Source organism: Zootoca vivipara, chromosome 11 (genome assembly GCF_965207765.1).
Source record: "Zootoca vivipara chromosome 11, rZooViv2.hap1.1, whole genome shotgun sequence".
In the NCBI taxonomy this organism is placed as follows: Eukaryota; Metazoa; Chordata; class Lepidosauria; order Squamata; family Lacertidae; genus Zootoca; species Zootoca vivipara.
The window spans coordinates 53,498,789-53,510,976 of NC_142594.1; the positions used below are offsets into that span (position 1 = coordinate 53,498,789).

Sequence of the window (12,188 nt, forward strand, 5' to 3'; positions counted from 1 at the left end):
GACAAAGCTTACATATTATAAAAGGGAACGTGCAAGAAACAAATTCATTGAAAAATGTGTTTGGTTCGGTTATAGTGCAATTTAGTTCGGTTATAGTGCAAGTATAGTTAAAGGTAAAGGGACCCCTGACTGTTAGGTCCAGTGGCAAATGACTCTGGGGTTGCGGCACTCATCTTGCTTTACTGGCCTAGGGAGCCAGCATACAGCTTCCGGGTCAAGCTTTTCGGCAAGAAGAGGAGGAGACACCAGCCCATGAAGCAGAATCAGCAAGACTCCTGCCTAGAGCAGCAGCAGGCGTGTGGTGCCACTCTAGCCAGGAGTTTCACTGATTCTGCTTCATGGGCAAGAAGAGGAGGAGACACCAGCCCATAAAGCAGAATCATGAAGCAGATCACTGCCCCTGGTGGTCAGGTGCCCTTGCGCCTTGCGCCACCCAGCCCTGGACCCAGGTAGGAATGGAGGAGAAATTTGATTCAACTTGCACTTAAAGGCAAATTTATCAAATACTAGTGCCATTCAGCCCGTTTAATAAACGGGCGCTAGAACATTCGGCCTTTTTCGGTGGCAGCGGCGCGCGCGGGGCTTTTATTCCTTGTCTAATTGATTGTTCCTTCCCCCCTCCCTTTGATCCTTAATTTATCCCTAATTTTCTCCCCCCCCCCCCCGTTCCCAAACCCCAAGCCAAAGTCCCCTCCCTTTTTACCTTTAAAGCCCGGGCTCGGCTGGGGGTGCGGGAGGTATTTCTTCCTTTACCCCCTCCGAAGCTTGTGTTTGGAGTGCGGATCCCTCCCCACCCTGTTTTCGCGCACTTTTCGCGCCTGCCGTTTGGTTCCTAATTCCCCCCCGTCAATAGCGCTGCTGCTGCCAGGGCCCAGTGGCCGAATTCTGGCTCCTGGACGGCCCAGGCGGCTGCTCTGGGGTGTACGCCCAGTTTTTTTGGGGTGTGTGTGTGGCTCCTGCTACTTTTGTTGGCTTCCGCGGCTGTTTTTCAGTCACCTGCTGCGTCCGGGAGGGAGCTTTGCCGTCCGGGGGGCTTGCGCCCGCCCCGGCACACTGAGCATTCGGTGGCCTCCCCACGCCTTTACTGGCCGTTCCGGCCCAGTGGGGGTCTCCCGGTTGCTTGTGCTGTTTGGGCCTCAATTTCGGGCCTGTTAGTGAGGAGAAGCCGGGGCCTCGATTTTTTGGTCGTCCCGGCTTCCTCCTCAGGCCCTTGGGCACGTTGAGAGAGGGCCTGCCCTGCTTAGGAGCCTTGCTGCCTGCTCCTGCCTTCCACCTGGTGGCCTCTGTTTTAACTGCTTATTGAACCAGTGCAGGGCAGAGGGGTGGGGGTGGGGTGGGGAGAGAGAGAGAGTGTGTGTGTGTGTGTGCAGTCTCTGCGTCCAATCCCTGTGTCCCTGGGGCACATGCTAAGTAGCGCGGAAAACGGGACACAGGGAATCTGGATGCAGAGACACTTGCATATTATTATATAGGATGCGCTTTCGGAAACAACATACGAGCCAAAACGCAACCATCATTTGAAATTCGTATGTCTCTGAATTTTGCAACGCATTTCTTCAGCCTAGTAATGTGTACAAAAATACATCTACTATAGTAGTATGCCTTAAAAATGCATATATTCATAAAAATAACATATATTAGGGGAAATTACTTTGCAGAAATATGTATGTTAGGAGAAATGGACACTAAAATGCTAAGGAATTTTCACAAATGTAATTTTATAAAATGCAAACTGATGTGGAAGGGTGGGGAACTGAATTTTAGATTGGAAAAATGAGAAAATGGAAGATATTGAAATGGGCAGATTTGCTCATCACTGGAGGCAAACCATGAAATCAAACCCTGATAAGCAAAGAAGTTGGGAGTCAGAGTGGGATGCTCCATATATAAGAGGACAGCTGAGGAGGCCCTACTGGTGTTGCTTGTTGTAAAGGGACCTGGAGTAGGGCCTTCTCTGCATTGGCTCCCCAGTTGCGGAACGCCTCCCCTTGAAAGCATGCATGGCCACAACATCAATGTGCTTTCGTTGGTTGGTGAAAGCTCATTTGTTTTTAAAAAATCTCTGGAGGTTGACTATTTTTCTCTGTTGGTACTGCTGTTAAACGGCATGAAATGGTTATAAAGTAAGGCATGCATTTTGTATCTTACGAAATTTTGTTGATTTTGTAATGATAATTATATTTGTATGGAAACTGCCTTGAGTTCTGTGTGACACACAATGGTATCTAAGAACCTGGGACTTTCTGTCCCAGTTAGTGCTCTGCCTCAGAGCTACAGCCCTTCCTCATACTAGATCATAGGAACCTGGCTTGTACTACTACTACTACTACTACTACTACTAATTTTATTTATACCCCGCCCTTCCCAATCAAGACCGGGCTCAGGGCGGCTAACAACAAGAATATCAAAGCAAGCATAAAAGAAACAATTCAATTAAAATGCAGATTAAATACAACGTTAAAATTCAATTTTAAAATTAGGAATCTACAAGTGCAACCTCATTTAAATATCTGTAGGATAAAGCCTTAGGGGAGGGTAACACCGGGGTCAGACTGAGTCAGTCCAAAGGCCAAGCGGAACAGCTCTGTCTTGCAGGCCCTACGAAAAGATGACAACTCCCGCTGGGCTCTAGTCTCCTGAGAGAGAGCGTTCCACCAGGTCAGGGCCAGTACTGAGAAGGCCCTGGTCCTGGTCGAGGCCAGTCTAACCACCTTGTGACTCGGAATCTCCAGTATGTTATTATTTGTGGGCCTTAACGTCCTCTGTGGGGCATACCGGGAGAGGCGGTCCCGTAGGTACGAGGGTCCTAAGCCGCATAAGGCTTTAAAGGTCAAAACCAGCACCTTAAACCTGACCCTGTACTCCACCGGGAGCCAGTGCAGCTGGTAAAGCACTGGATGAATGTGATCTCGCGGTGAGGACCCCGTAAGGAGTCTCGCCGCGGGATTCTGCACCCGCTGGAGTTTCTGGGTCTGTTTCAAGGGCAGCCCCGCCTAGAGCGAGTTACAATAATCAAGCCTAGAGGTGACCATCGCATAGATCACCGTGGCCATCTCTCAGGCTGAGAAAGGTAGGGGACCAACTGCTTAATGCGGCGGAGATGGAAAAATGCCACCTTGGCTGTGGTTGCAACCTGAGCCTCCATGGAAAGGGAGGCATCCAAGGTTACACCCAAGCTCTTGACAGAAGGGGCTGACACTAATTGAGCTCCAGCGAAATATGGAAGTTGCCCCCCCCCCCCGACCCATGTCATCCCGACCCAGCCAGAGGACCTCTGTTTTCGAAGGATTTAGCTTCAGCTGACTCCCACGTAGCCATCCAGCCACAGCTTCCAAACACTTGGTCAGTGTGTCCGGGGCCGAGGCAGGACGGCCATCCATCAACAGATAAATCTGGGTGTCATCGACATATTGATGACAGCCCAGCCCTAAATCAGACCATTGGTCCCTCTAGCTCAGTATTCAGGATTGGCAGTGACTATTCTGGATTTAAGAGAGGATTCTTTCCCAACCCTACCTGCAGACACCAGGGATTGGACCTGAGACCTTCCATGTTCAGATTGGGTGCTCTACCGCTAAGTTTCCTTATTGGATATGTCTGAAGTACATACAATATGGATTGGTTGCAAGGACAAGGTTGCTGCATCCACTGAGCTACAGCTATTTCCCTAGATCTTATCTAGGGAATTTGCTCAGCAGCTTCTTGTGTTCTTAAGACTTGTTCTGGGATGCACCACCGCTAGGGCAGTCTGCGGGGCAGTCAGCTGATGGTGGAGATATATAATTTTGGGGTGGTTTATGGAGAAAGCTAGAGAGTTCCAGAAAAACGTCTACTTCTGCTTCATTGACTATGCAAAAGCCTTTGACTGTGTCGACCACAGCAAACTATGGCAAGTTCTTAAAGAAATGGGAGTGCCTGATCACCTCATCTGTCTCCTGAGAAATCTCTATGTGGGACAAGAAGCTACAGTTAGAACTGGATATGGAACAACTGATTGGTTCAAAATTGGGAAAGGAGTACGACAAGGTTGTATATTGTCTCCCTGCTTATTTAACTTATATGCAGAATTCATCATGCGAAAGGCTGGACTAGATGAATCCCAAGCAGGAATTAAGATTGCCGGAAGAAATATCAACAACCTCAGATATGCAGATGACACAACCTTGATGGCAGAAAGTGAGGAGGAATTAAAGAACCTTTTAATGAGGGTGAAAGAGGAGAGCGCAAAATATGGTCTGAAGCTCAACATCAAAAAAACCAAGATCATGGCCACTGGTCCCATCACCTCCTGGCAAATAGAAGGGGAAGAAATGGAGGCAGTGAGAGATTTTACTTTCTTGGGCTCCTTGATCACTGCAGATGGTGACAGCAGTCACGAAATTAAAAGACGCCTGCTTCTTGGGAGAAAAGCAATGACAAACCTAGACAGCATCTTAAAAAGCAGAGACATCACCTTGCCGACAAAGGTCCGTATAGTTAAAGCTATGGTTTTCCCAGTAGTGATGTATGGAAGTGAGAGCTGGACCATAAAGAAGGCTGATCGCCGAAGAATTGATGCTTTTGAATTATGGTGCTGGAGGAGACTCTTGAGAGTCCCATGGACTGCTAGAAGATCAAACCTATCAATTCTTAAGGAAATCAGCCCTGAGTGCTCCCTGGAAGGACAGATCGTGAAGCTGAGGCTCCAATACTTTGGCCACCTCATGAGAAGAGAAGAATCCTTGGAAAAGACCCTGATGTTGGGAAAGATTGAGGGCACTAGGAGAAGGGGACGACAGAGGACAAGATGGTTGGACAGTGTTCTCGAAGCTACGAACATGAGTTTGACCAAACTGCGGGAGGCAGTGCAAGACAGGAGTGCCTGGCGTGCTATGGTCCATGGGGTCACGAAGAGTCGGACACGACTAAACGACTAAACAACAACAAAGGGCTTATTTTCAGGTACATAGATGTCCAGGCTAGCCCAGTTCATCCACTACAACTGAATCAAAACTGGGAACTGGGAATTGCTATTAACGAATTGCTATAACCAACTTCATAGCCTCATTCATTACACATAAAGAAGGAAAGGAGAGTCCTTTCTACAATTTCCCAAATACTGTTTGCTAGTGAGAACTCTAGCCTTTCTCTCTCCCAAGGGTGAACTGTCTTAGAAGGTCAACCGTACAAATCACCATCAAGATGGACTCTCTTAAACATATTCTAAGGGTTGCCTTGCACTTCTGACGGGAGGTCAATTGGTGTTTGCTCTAGCATTAGGGTAAGCTAATCTTAACAGCAGTGTCAGTCCCTTGGGGAAGTGTATGAGGCTGCTAACTATTTCCATAATTACACCCAGAGAGGCTTAACTTCAGTCCAGTTAAACTAGGGCTGTGTTTATGCTAAAGTTGCTTCCTTCCAGACGTGACTATTTCTTCTGCAGGACTCTGGCTTTTGATCTCAACAGAGGTCAAGTTCAAAAAATCAATTTGGGAATACATATAACTGAATGTGTATAACTGGGAATTGGGAATACGTATAATTGGGAATACGTATAACTGAATTATGGTGCTGGAGGAGACTCTTGAGAGTCCCATGGACTGCAAGAAGATCAAACCTATCCATTCTGAAGGAAATCTGCCCTGAGTGCTCACTGGAAGGACAGATCCTGAAGCTGAGGCTCCAATACTTTGGCCACCTCATGAGAAGAGAAGACTCCCTGGAAAAGACCCTGATGTTGGGAAAGATGGAGGGCACAAGGAGAAGGGGACGACAGAGGATGAGATGGCTGGACAGTGTTCTCGAAGCTACAAACATGAGTTTGACCAAACTGCGGGAGGCAGTGGAAGACAGGAGTGCCTGGCGTGCTCTGGTCCATGGGGTCACAAAGAGTCGGACATGACTAAAGGACTAAACAACAATAACTGAATGCAGAGATGCTGCAATGCATTCTATGGGCTTGTCCACACTTGTATCGTGCCTAGAAAGCACGAATTCGAGGGGATTTCCGCTTGTGCTGTGCTTTCTGGGCAATGGGTCTGAGTGGTTCTCTGTTTGCCCTCTGCTTTCCCTGGAAAAACCCCTCTTTACCACTGGATGCTTTAGTTGAGATTTAGGGGGTTGGACTAGATGACCCTTGGGATACCTTCCGACTCTACAATTCTGTGATCCTGTGGATTAAACCCAGTAGACATTTGCTCTGAGTGGACTTTCAGGGCAGAACAAGCAGCCCTATGTGGGCTTCCCTTTCACTTAGTCCAGGAAGCAGCAGTTAATGCAACATGTTGCAGCACTATCAGGAGTGAGACTCTGTCAGCATGTTTCATCTCAGCTCAGAGATCCTCACTGCCTGCTGTTTCGTACCTGGGCAAAATTCAATATAGATAAAGCTTAGTACAGCTTGGAAACAGATTACTTGAAGGGTTCCCCTCGCCCATAATACGGCCATTTGACTGCTCCTTGCCTGATGATATTCAGCAACTGCTAAAAAATTTTTGTTTAAGCAAACCTACTCGGACATGTATTTTAATATGTAATTTCATTTTATAATTTCTCTCTCTCTCTCTCTCTCTCTCTCTCTCTCTCTCTCTCTCTGTGTGTGTGTGTGTGTGTGTGTGTGTGTGTACTGCTGACTTTATTCTGAAGAAAGTTAGGTTAACTTGTTTTATTGGGAACATTATGTTTTATATTTCATGCAAATCGCTAACTGGAAGATAAATGAATAAACTAAATCAACAAACGAATGTCAACATAAGGAAGCCTAAGTCCCGTTTCATGCATTACACATCAGCAAACCATATTACTGACTGCACCTTTGAGAACAAAACCTGATTCCCCAACCAGCATCTCTAAAACTTGGGTGAGATTTTCAAAGCCATATGGAGCATTCAGCCTTCCAACCTGTGTTTTGGACACCGTGTCCCTTGGCTTACTTCCATCTGAATTCACTTGGCACCCAGACTTCCTCAATATTTGTGCTTTGGTGCTCCCTTCCTATCAAAAACACAGAGACATTCTTGACCCAACATCCTGTGGAAGGTTTACTTCCTATCCAAGCTGATCTTATATTTCTGTCACCAAATCTGCATGTGGTCAAACACCTCTAATTGTCAACTTGCATCTAATCAGTGAGAATGTTTGGGAACACTCTACAACACCATTCAAACTCAGCACTGTGAGTGCTGTATGTTCACATAGTTGTGGCTACCAGATGGAGATAGCCACCCTATCATCTTAGAAGGAGTTCCGCCCTTGGCCACTGCACTCCCCAGCTACCCTCCCTGAGCATAATACTCATCTCATAGAATCATAGAGTTGGAAGAGACCACAAGGGCCATCCAGTCCAACCCCCTGCCAAGCAGGAAACACCATCAATTCAAAGCATTCCTGGCAGATGGTTGTCAAGCCTCTGCTTAAAGACCTCCAAAGGAGGAGACTCCACCACACTCCTTGGCAGCAAGTTCCACTGTCGAACAGCTCTTACTGTCAGGAAGTTCTTCCTAAAGTTTAGGTGGAATCTTCTTTCTTGTAGTTTGAATCCATTGCTCCGTGTCCGCTTCTCTGGAGCAGCAGAAAACAACCCTTCTCCCTCCTCTATATGACATCCTTTTATATATTTGAACATGGCTATCATATCACCCCTTAACCTTCTCTTCTCCAGGCTAAACATACCCAGCTCCCTAAGCCGTTCCTCATAAGGCATCGTTTCCAGGCCTTTGACCATTTTGGTTGCCCTCCTCTGGACACGTTCCAGCTTGTCAGTATCCTTCTTGAACTGTGGTGCCCAGAACTGGACACAGTACTCCAGGTGAGGTCTGACCAGAGCAGAATACAGTGGTACTATTACTTCCCTAGATCTAGATGCTATACTCCTATTGATGCAGCCCAGAATTGCATTGGCTTTTTTAGCTGCTGCATCACACTGCTGACTCATGTCAAGTCTGTGGTCTACCAAGACTCCTAGGTCCTTTTCACATGTACTGCTCTCAAGCCAGGTGTCACCCATCCTGTATTTGTGCCTTTCATTTTTTTTTGCCCAAGTGTAGTACCTTACATTTCTCCTTGTTAAAATACATCTTGTTTGCTTTGGCCCAGTTCTCTAATCTTGGTCATTTTGAAGTGTGATCCTGTCCTCTGGGGTATTAGCCACCCCTCCCAATTTGGTGTCATCTGCAAACTTGCTCAGGATGCCCTCAAGCCCATCATCCAAGTCATTGATGAAGATGTGGAATAAGACTGGGCCCAAGTCAGAACCCTGTGGCACCCCACTAGTCACTACTCTCCAGAATGAGGAGGAGCCATTGATGAGCTCCCTTTGGGTTTGGTCAGCCAGCCAGTTACAAATCCATTGAATGGTAGCATTGTTTAGCCTGCATTTTACTAGCTTCTTTACAAGAATATCATGGGGCACCTCGTCAAAGGCCTTGCTTAAATCAAGATATGCTACATCCACAGCATTCCCTTCATCTACCTGGCTTGTGACTCTTCAGGTACCAATGCCTGCTTACCACTGTCTTCAAAATTCTACTACTGCATGTGACAGAAGCCACTCCGCAGGAAACCATTTCAACTGCCTGACTAAACTAGTTGAGGATACCTGGTGGGTCTCAAACCCTTGGTGAGTTAGGAACATCTCCTGCATGTGAAGACATGCTCCAGCAGATTGAGTGGACGAGACCAATAGTTGGTCCAACAGTCAAGAAGGTAGTTTCTGCCTGTGCTGTAGAGGGAAGCGAGAGTAGCCCATGTAGGAGAAGGAAAGATTTGATCCTAAACCTCTGCTGCCTTATTTGGGAGAAGAAAAGGCTAAGGAGAAAACCCTACATAAATCCAGAATGGAGTCCCTAAGACAGTTGGATGGTGCCCTGCATGCCTCCTTCCAACAACTCCTGCAGCAAAGCTGATGCATAGCTGCCAAGTCTCCCGTTTCCCCCGGGAAATCCCCGTTTTTCCAGCTGTTCCTAGCTGAAAAAACTGATTTTTTTGTTTTTCCCCGGTTTATTCTGGTGCGGTGGCCATTTTGGAACTGGGCAAAGCAGCATCAAAAGTCACTTCTGAGCATGCTCTGCCCAGTTCCAAAATGGCGGCAGCGCTACTTCCGGTCTGCTATTTCCGGCCCGGTCCCTTATTTCTCTGACAGCAACTTGGCAGGTATGCTGATGCTAAACATATCGCTCTGCTTTTCCTTGAAGCACATCAGTGAAGCCAAGAGGAGGGTTCTGTCGTCTGGGCAGCCAAGGCCCTATATACACACTGCCCAGGCAACGCCCAGGGAGGTCACTTTGGTGCTGCTAACATAGCGGTTTGACTTTACCCCCAAAGGTGCACGCCATCGTATGTCAAGACAGATGGGTGCCAACAACAACAACAACTGCATTGGAGCACAACGGAAACCACAAGCACAGTCTGACTCCTCAGGCAGGAAAGAAACCCCACAGAAATTGCCTATTCCTCAAGAGATTTCATCAGCTAAACTCTCATCCCCCAATTCCATTTTCTCAGGTTGATCACCTCTGTCGTTCCTTTTAGAACATTGTGTACTCACCTTTATCCAACACTGGGCCAAAGATAGCCAGGCTGTCATTTACAGTGGTGCAGTTCCACCTCCTGCCACGAAACTGGTGCTGGCATTCCTGGATGCCGATCTTCACCCCTTCTGCTACGCTGGGCATGATCTCCACATAGTTCCGACAGAACCGTAGTTGCTTGGGCACCAAGCCAGGGATGCTGCCACAAAGGATGGGCTGAGTTCCCAAGGAGGAATATTGGTGACCAATCGCCAAGGACCTAAAAAGAGAAAGAGAAGAGTGTGGTCTTTCCATTCTCAAGAGAAGTGATCAACTGACTAACAGAGAACCAAAGCCCTTCCCCCCCAAGCCCATTTGCCTCTCACATGATCCAGCCTGCCTATGGAGAGCTGTAATTTCCCAGAGCCAACTCCTGAGAGATGGTTTGGTATGCATGGCCTAAAATGTGGCCCTCCAGAATGTTGTTGGCCTCTGAGTCAGGGGGAAAGGGCTTCTTTTCAATGGGGAGAAGTGGTGGGGCAAGCAGAAGTTTGGATGAGCCTTAAGACTTGGTTTCAGATCCATACTCAGTGACATATTTGTGGCAGATCTCGACTGTACAATATGCAGACGGCCATATACTGTCCTAGGAACTTTCACCATGTTTTGATAATTGTCTCATATTACATTTAAATTTTATGTAAACTGCCTAGAGTTTTTTTATGATTCAGTGGGGTGCACATTCTGTCATATAAAATACATTTTATTTTATGTACACTTTTTGATTACACATTTTATAAATATTTCTACATAACATTAATAAATGGAGACCCTGTGAGGCACTTAAGCTTCTTAGTTTTGGGTGTTTTGCTGCAAGACACCTTATGAACACTTCAGTGTAGAAAGGTGAGATATAAATGGTTGAATTGCAGTCAACCCCCCCCCCCTGAACTCACTCCAAGCTCATTGTTGGTTTGTGTGTTCAAGTGGTGAGTCAGAGGTCGGAATGAGTTGAAAAAGAATCACCAGCCAACCCCAATGGGTTTTGATTCACTTCTTCTTCCTCTTGGAATTTATGATCATGTAAAGCAGGGGTGGGTAACCTCTGGCCACAAGCCTAATTAGGCCCACCAGGCCTCCCCATTTGGCCTGTTCCAGCCAAGCCATGCCCACCTGCCCCAGAGGTGGAGGGTTTGCTGTGCTTGGAAAGGGGATTCTGAAACTGCTCGTTGGGTTTTCAACAGCTCCTTTCAAAGTGCTGCCTAGGATGCATTCTTTTCCAAAGTAATGATCATCTTTGATACTTGGAATTCCCTACTCCCTGAAGCTGCTCTGTGACCTGCAAGTGAACCACAAGGGTCTGGAAAGGTTGTGTGTGTGTGTGTGTGTGTGTGTGTGTGTACGTGCTAGACACACTCAGGGACTCCTTGATTGTGTAGACAAGGGCTGTAAGAATGCTGCTCCACCAGCTCCCTCGTGGCAAGTGGGCACCTGGCTTTCCAGATTGGCTCATCCAGAAGACTTTTGTCTCTGGTTTCACCTCGGCTCCTCCGACTGCCAGGATGCGGCCCCCGACAGATTGCTCTCAACAGAATGCGGCCCTCACCAGAAAAAAACCAAATGTTTAAGTAATGAATTGCTATTGTAATCTCCTGCATGTTTGAACAGCAACTGATCGTAGAGGTGATTTTTAACTTTTTAAAGATGAGGATGCTTATTATGTTTTCCAAAAAATTGTTGTAAACTGTTTCGGGTATTGGGAGAGGACAAATTAAACCAGCCACCATGAAGAGAAATGGAATGTGTTGGTCCGGACACACCTTTAGACAAGCAGCTTCCCTATTTTTCACCCACCCTTCTGAAAGGCACTTCACTAGATAATGAGTAATGAGCCGATTAGTGATTTATTTTCCAAAGAAATGCAGTGTGCGGGGGGGGGGGGGATATGACACTTTGGGGGTAGGAGCTGCAACGGACTGGCAATTCCATACAGGAGTCACCATCATGCCTTTACAAAGCACATCTCTTCTAGACGAGCCTGGAGCAATTCATGAAGTGGGGTGGTAAGTCAAGATTAGTTGGCTTTTTCAGGGAAATGTTGGCATGTTTGGAATCATTCCTCATCGTAGCTGCAGACCAGAACTTGCCACAGATTTGTGTCATAGACCAGGACGTCCCCCACCCCACAACCCCCAGAGAAGAGCTCCAAGGACTCAGTGACTGTAGTCCTGAATCATTGCAGTGTGGTGCAATGGTCAAGTTCTCCCTTTTTTAAAAAGGGAAATTCCTTTATGCTCAATAGGCCTCCTCGTGAGAAAAGGGAAATCTTGACAGCTATGGGTCTCTCTAACTGTTTCAGGGGTCAGCAAACTTTTTCAGCAGGGGGCCGGTCCACTGTCCCTCAGACCTTGTGGGGAGCTGGACTATATTTTTTGGGGGGGAAATATGAACGAATTCCTATGCCCCACAAATAACCCAGAGATGCATTTAAAATAATAGGATACATTCTACTCATGTAAAAACATGCTGATTTCCGGACTGTCCATGGGCTGGATTTAGAAGGCGATTGGGCCACATCCGGCCCCCGGGCCTTAGTTTGGTGGGAAGATCCAGGTTTAATCTCTACTCAGCCATGAATCTCATTGTGGGACCTTGAACCCATCAATATCCCTTAGCCTAACCTTTCTGGGTGATCGTGAAAAA

The 12,188-nt window shown here is 47.0% G+C and overlaps 1 protein-coding gene across 1 annotated transcript in view; it reads right to left on the bottom strand.

Annotated features, from left to right (window-relative positions):
• WNT3A (Wnt family member 3A) overlaps positions 1 to 12,188 on the bottom strand; it is a 103,368-nt gene that overhangs the window by 40,008 nt on the left and 51,172 nt on the right. Inside the window, exon 2 of the mRNA XM_035130022.3 lies at positions 9,524 to 9,765. Coding sequence (XP_034985913.2) covers positions 9,524 to 9,765 — 242 coding nt within the window. The remainder of the gene's footprint in view (positions 1 to 9,523; positions 9,766 to 12,188) is intronic.